The sequence below is a fragment of the Centruroides vittatus genome, unplaced genomic scaffold (genome assembly GCF_030686945.1).
Source record: "Centruroides vittatus isolate TY-2023 unplaced genomic scaffold, ASM3068694v2 contig_3175, whole genome shotgun sequence".
NCBI classification, from domain to species: Eukaryota; Metazoa; Arthropoda; class Arachnida; order Scorpiones; family Buthidae; genus Centruroides; species Centruroides vittatus.
Window position 1 is genome coordinate 382,791 of NW_027122041.1, and position 7,017 is coordinate 389,807.

Sequence of the window (7,017 nt, forward strand, 5' to 3'; positions counted from 1 at the left end):
TTTGTATCTTGGTTTGTTTGGGTGGATATGCGGTTTACACTCTGGAGTTTGTATGTTGGATGCTATTTTTTGTTAACGTTTATACTGTATTGATAAGAATTGTGATATGCTAAGTAATGGATATTTAATCATTTTATGCAAATTAATAGTGTCGAAAACCAAGCATTAGCAAAGCACGGACCCTTTTAAGCCTTCTCTAAGGACGAAGCCCTTTGCAAAATTCACACATACGTGAAACCGATTCTACTTCATATTAAAATACCGTACATTTCAGAAATGTGAACTAGTTAACTAGAAATAAAAACAGTATAAATATTTCATAAAAACAATCAGAAAATATGTGATATTCTTATTTTGTAATTTAATTCGTGTTCGTTTGTTCTAACTAGAAAAAAGCGGACAGGAAAATTAAGCACAGGAAACAAAATCCACCGTGATGTATGCGTACAAGAAAAATAAGCACACGGGAAACTGCTTACCCGGAAAAGTACCCACATTGAAAAAACGCCACACAGAAAAATAGGCGCACAGACATTTCTCGTATTCACGATACGAAAAATTTTCTATGTGCCTAATATGCCAAAGATGCAGTATTCTTATTGAGAAACGAATTCTATGTTTTTGAAGGAAATAATAATAAATTGAAGGTTCCGTGCGTCTCGTCTCTTTGTATGTGGGATGGCAATTGTGGCCATTCGTTATCAATTATTTGATGCAATTCATTCGTCTCTGCTCTCTGCAAGTCTTCTCTTTCATTAAGGATCTTTTTTATTCTTATTAAATAACCGTTGTTGTTATTATTAAGGTTAGGTAGTCCTTTGCCGTGGTCACTTCGTGTACCAAAATAAATTTGTTAAAATAAAAGTAACGAGAAATCTAATTACGAAATCAACTTATTTTAAACTATTTTATCCTGTTAAATTATATTAATAATTTGAATGTTATATTACGCCTTTAATTTTTTAATAACACAAACTAAATAAATAATTTAAGGCCGTATTGTTTAAAAAGCTGTGTATGTTACGCAATCTATACTTAATTTAAGTTAAAATAATATTTTTATTTAGAATTTAATACCATTTTAATCCCTCGTATTTTTTCTCCAGAAAGACTTTTTTCAACCTTGTAATTTTTGTGAACCCTGTGATGAACGTTTTGTTACCACAATTCCGTAGGAACTAATAAAGAGATTCAATAGAATTCCGAACTTAATAATTATTTTTTGAGAATGTTTAGTTTGTTTAAATTGTTATCGTTTTTCCTTCTGAATAAACTTTGTGATAAAAAGCTGTTAATTTTTATTTCCTGTATTATTCTTTACTAAAATTACACTCAAGAGCATTAAAGCCCTCTTCCCACAGGCCTCTTATGTATAGCAATGACCAGTGGCCGAATGGATAAAACCACTTAACACTGGTAGTTAGTGGTAGGTAAACGGACTGGCCAAGTGGAATTTCACGCGTTTTATTTACGTTTGTAACGCCTAAATAGGTGCCCCATAGAAAGTCCTTTCGGGAGGCTTGTTCCTCGTTACCGTATAAAAACAAACAAATTGTATAGCAGTGAATTAATATACTTATAACAGCAAAATTATTTAATTATATTCGACAAATTCGCAGAGCACTGTCTTAAGTTATATATAACAATTTAAAATATAGGTAATATCTATTATTTTCATAAATGGAGGGTGAACAGCAGTGGCGTACCGTCATTGGAAGCGGTGGAAGCGCCGCTTCCACTTTTCAATGATCTTCCCTTGTAGTTTCTAAAATATAAATTTTCATATTTTAACGTACTTTGAATTAATTAAAATTAATATTTTATTATAACTGCATTGTGTATCTTATTACAAATTTCTATACTAAATGTGAAAAAAAAACGATAAGATTGCTATTGTATATTCGAATATCAGTGGCGGAATGTAAGTGCTTACGAGACAGCTTCCACGGCGAGAATAACTGAATGGTGTAAAGCAGCCAGAGGGCATTGGCGCATGCACTTTACAGAGCACCAACCTCAGCCCGTTTAGCTGGTGGAAGCTACACAAGTGTAACGCTTCCAACGATTCTATCCCTTAGCCACTGGGTAGGGAGCTATCTGACTAAGTGAATTGTTTAAGATTTAAAAAGTATGAGCGATGTTATTTTTATGTACGTTTTTTTTGCAAAGTTATATTTAATTACAGTATAATTAAAAGAAAATTATAATTATATTGACAGATTTTCAGACATAAAATCTTTAGAATTTTTATCACTTTTAGATGTTAATAATTTTAATATTATGAAAAACAATTTTTTCAAGATTGTTTTAATTCTTTAAATTAAGTAAATTTTATGGGAAATTTTTTGATAGTTCTAAATTACGTAGTGAATCGCAATATTTATATTCGTGCCCGGACTATATTCACAAGTAACTCTTAAACAAAACATATTATAATTAATGTCGATCCGAACAAAGACGTGCTAAAAGAATTATATGATTTAATATCATTAATTTTTACGGTACCATCTACCAGTGCGTCTGTTGAGCGCAGTTTTTCTACCACAAAGCAAATTCATACATTGGCCAGGAATACTCGGTCGGAGGAAAAATTGTCGTCGCTAGCGTTGCTTTCGATAGAAAAAGAGCTTTCAAATACGTTGATGGAGTCAACGACCAGCGACTTTTATGATAAAGTAATTAACGACTTTGCGGAAAAAATCGCCGAATAGAGTTAGTTTATAAAAAATTTAAAAAACAAGTTTTTTTATCATTGTTTGTATCATATCAATTTGTATTATGTAAGTATTATTTGTATTTTAGAACTAAAATACATAAATTGTTTATTTTTGTCATTTCCAGTATTTGTTTAAAACTTTTATGGAAATGTCATGTACCGGACAGGTCTGACCCGTCACGAAAGACGCGAAAAAACTGTTAATTTAGAAAAAAATCTATTAGTTTAAAAAAAAACATAGGTAAAAGTCGTTTGTAGTCGGACACCCATTGTTTACATCAAACTGCCAGGCAGAAACCATAAATCGCGGAAGGAAGTCGTCCTATGATCGGTGGAAGATCGAATTCGTCTTCGATTTTGACTTTTCTCGCGCTCCAGGTAAAAGTCTTGTTACGTTTAGTAACGAGGGACCAATTACTCGGGAAGCGTGATTGAGGGAGAACGACCAATCAGAATGGATGAAAGAAAGAACGGAGATTGATATAATCTCCGACAATCGAGGACACCTGGCACTCGGTTAACGTTCCGAATAACCAAAACGCCGTGTGTCAACGCGCAAAAAAAAAAAAAAAAAAAAAAACAGTTTCTTGTCTATTGTGCCAACCTGTAACCCGTGCCACTTCGGACTTCGACCGTGTCCCCGACGTCAACAGATAAAGTCTCCCCGTGTCCTACAGACTTGTCAACGCCATTGTCCCGGGGCCATCTTCGATCTATCATCAAAGAACCACATCGACGCCCAGGATGTCCGAACGGCTGATTGTCCTAAAGCAAACTATTTTGTACATAGTATACGTTTATTTTATGTTTCTTTTTTGTCGGTTTTTTGTCAGATACGTCTCTTCCGCTACCACGCAAGTACGAATGGACCCTAGGCCATCACTGACGCGCAATTAACTGATTGCCCCTGGAAGTCGGCTTCTTACAGAAACACAGCTTCCCTATCATCAAATGTCACGGCACGCCACCGAAAGGTATCTATATATACAGTGAAATCGTTTCTGACAAACAATAGTCTTCTAGGACCGCTAACAGCAAGGAAGTGTTTCTGATACTCAGTAGCGACGGCCGGATGGCCGAGCGGTCAAGGTGGCAGACTACCGTTCTGGATCGAATCCGGGTGAATCGAAAAATCCCCAGGATGTCTTCGGGGGATGGTCCGTCCGGATATGTCGGCCCGGATATTTCGGCCCTCGTCCCTCACCACCCAGCCGCTCCATTGTGGGCTCGGACGAACCCATAAAGGGCTTGTTAAAAGAGGCTCTCTTAATACCCACAGAGCGGAAAGAACAAAAAAAAAAAAAAAACAAAAAGATACATCAAGCATTCTTCAAAGAAGGCGTTTGGATGATTCATTGCGATGAATTTTTGCGTTTTTGCCATGTACTGTACATTTATATATGTGGCTTTAATTTTGGACACGAGTGTATATCGAGATTTGACAATATTATGTAAAAATTTACAAGTCATGAATGACTAGCAAAGGCTATTTGCATACACAACAACTGCTATGCAGTGGCGTGCCGTGACATTTGATGATAGGGAAGCTGTGTTTCTGTAAGAAGCCGACTTTCAGGGGCAATCAGTTAATAGCGCGTCAGTAATGGTCTAGGGTCTATTCGTACGTGCGAATGACAAAAATAAACAATTTATGTACTTTAATTCTAAAATACAAATAATATATACATAATTCAATTATAGAAAAACTTGTTTTTTTTTAATATTCTATAAATTAACTCTATACGGCGATGTTTTCCCGCAAAGTCGTTAATTACTTTATCATAAAAGTCACTCGTCGTTGATTTCATCAACGTATTTAAAAGTTCTTTTTCTATAGAAAGCAACGCTAGTGACGACAATCTTTCCTCCGACTGAGTGTTCCTGGCGAATGTATGAATTCGCTTCATTGTTGAAAAACTACGCTCAACGGACGCACTGGTAGATGGTATTGTAAAAATTAATGATATTAAACCATATAATTCTATTAGTACGTCTTTGTTTAGGTCATCATTAATTATAATATTTTTTATGTCTAAGAGTGACTTGCCAATATAGTCCGGACACGAATATAAATATTGCAATTCACTACGTAATTTACATAAATTAAAAAATTCTTCATAAAATTTACGTAAAGCATTAAACTCTCTTCGGGAAATTGTTTTTCATAATATTTAAAATTATTAAAATCTAACAGTGATAAAAATTCTAGAGATTTTATGTCGGCAAATCTGTCAATACAATTTTGTATCAATGTATCTATTATTTCATAAAACAGACGTCTATATAAATCCTTTTTAGACTCAATATCAGTATGTTTAATTCCTCTTTTTGGTTGAATTTCTAAAAAAGTTTCATCTTTTTTCAAAGCGTCCCAAATCAAATCAAAATCATTTCTTTTCTGTCGTAAAAAATCAATAAAGTGATTTATTCTAGTAATACAATATGCTATATTAAAATTTTTTTTGTAATATATCAAAAAGGATATCTGAATGTGCAAATATTTGATGAAAAACTAGTAATAAAAAGTGAAAATTAAAATCTATTAAATAATGGTATAATACTCTTGCGGCAATTGTAGTATCAGAATCCCATTGTTCTGGACTTTCAACCATATTCAACAACAAAAGTTTTAATTCTTCTTTATACTTCATAACGCAGTTTACAATCCTGCTATTGTAATTCCATCTAATAGGTGTGGCTGAAGGAAAACGCTTATTGACTTCTAGGTCTAAGGCGTGAGATCTTTTAGGAGATTTAGAAAAAAATGAAGAAAATCCTGTCATAGTTTGAAAAAATATTTTACATTCTTTTATATATCCAACAGATTGAGAGAAAACTAGGTTCAATCTGTGAGCATAACAGTGTACGAAAATAGCATGTTTGGATATTTCTTTAATTTTAGCTCGGACACCATTATGTTGTCCGGCCATTACGGCAGCACCGTCGTATGTTTGTGCCACTAATTTTTTAGTGCATTGAAATTCGTCTAAGTAACTCTTAATGTGAGTGAATAACGAATTTGCGTCTCTGTTCTCACTCACATCAGTAAAGCCCACAAATCTTTCTTCGACGTTACCGTTTTCTTTCACGTAACGAAATACAGTCGACATCTGGGCTCTGTGGCTAATGTCCGTTGTTTCATCTACAATTATAGCAACAAATTTTGCGTTTTCAATTTCTTTTTTAATTTCTTGCAATAAAACGTTTCCTAACGAATTAACGAGCTCATTTTGAATTTTGTTCGATAAGCCAGTAAAAACTGTAGACTTCTCTAAATGCATTTTTAATTGATTATCTGACGTACTTAATAAAGAAACGAGTTCAATATAATTACCTCTGTTATTAGATTCAATACATTCCCTATGCCCTCTAAATGCCAATTCTTGCTTTGCTAAAAAGCATGTAATATCTATTAATTTAGATACAATATATCTATTAGCCGTAACTATCTTGTTATAATTTTCAATATTAATTTTATATTGTTTACTAATGTTAAATTCTATTCTATTTTGATTTCCAAATTGCTTCAATTTTACGAAAGAATCGATGTGACATTTACGATTTTCGTGTCTTTTTCTAGCTTTACTCAAATTATTTAAATCGTCAAAGCCATTCTTATTCCACACACTAATTTCATTTGAAAATAATAGGCAAGGCCAACAAAACAATTTTTGCATTTTTATGCATCCACAAAGCCATTTTACGTCTTGATAAATTTTATCGTGAAAATGTCGAACAAATTTTTTTGTCGAAGTACTTATATTTAATTTAGGCGTTGGTCTTTCTCTTTTAATAATGGCTTCTTTTTCATTATATTGTCTTGAGCCAAAACTTTTTTTAAGTAAATTTTCAATATCACAATTACAGTTTAAATCGCTAGCCATGATATAAGGGCTAAAATTAAAAATAAAATTATTAAAACTTACTTAGTAAAATAAAATTTGTGATGGATATACAATTATACATACCTGGTACAAAATATTCAATTGTATGAATATACTTTTGCGAAGAAACGTATATAAAAATAACATAAAATATTGTTTATTTTTAAATATTTAAACAATCCACTGAGTTAAAATTGCTCCCTGCGAGTGGCTCACGAATGGAAACAGAGACGATTTTGGTAGGTGTACAGTGAATGCATGCATGACAAATCCCGAGGGTGCCGATACCGGTCAATGTCAAATGCCTCTTTTGTCGCATCACTAGTATATCTCAAAGGACGCGACAGGGCCGTTGTAAATTTTAAACGTTTCTCACCATAGATGTAAATATGTTAAACTTAATAGTCATTTGTTTTC

The 7,017-nt window shown here is 33.2% G+C and overlaps 1 protein-coding gene across 1 annotated transcript; it reads right to left on the reverse strand.

Annotated features, from left to right (window-relative positions):
* Positions 1 to 4,374: 4,374 nt before the first annotated feature.
* LOC136973438 (zinc finger MYM-type protein 6-like) lies at positions 4,375 to 5,997 on the reverse strand. Its single transcript, XM_067268160.1, has 3 exons — positions 5,278 to 5,997; positions 4,845 to 5,114; positions 4,375 to 4,380 (listed from the first exon to the last, which is right to left on the reverse strand). The coding sequence occupies exons 1-3, from the start codon at positions 5,995 to 5,997 to the stop codon at positions 4,375 to 4,377; spliced, it is 996 nt and encodes a 331-aa protein (XP_067124261.1).
* Between the last annotated feature and the right edge of the window lie 1,020 nt (positions 5,998 to 7,017).

Excerpts from the sequence above, each read along its gene's own strand:
- LOC136973438 (XM_067268160.1), bottom strand. The coding sequence starts at position 5,997 with ATGCATTTAGAGAAGTCTACAGTTTTTACTGGCTTATCGAACAAAATT. Across the intron at positions 5,115-5,277 it reads ATACTACAATTGCCGCAAGA|AAAAGAAATGATTTTGATTT; the intron begins GTATTATACCAT and ends TTTTTACGACAG.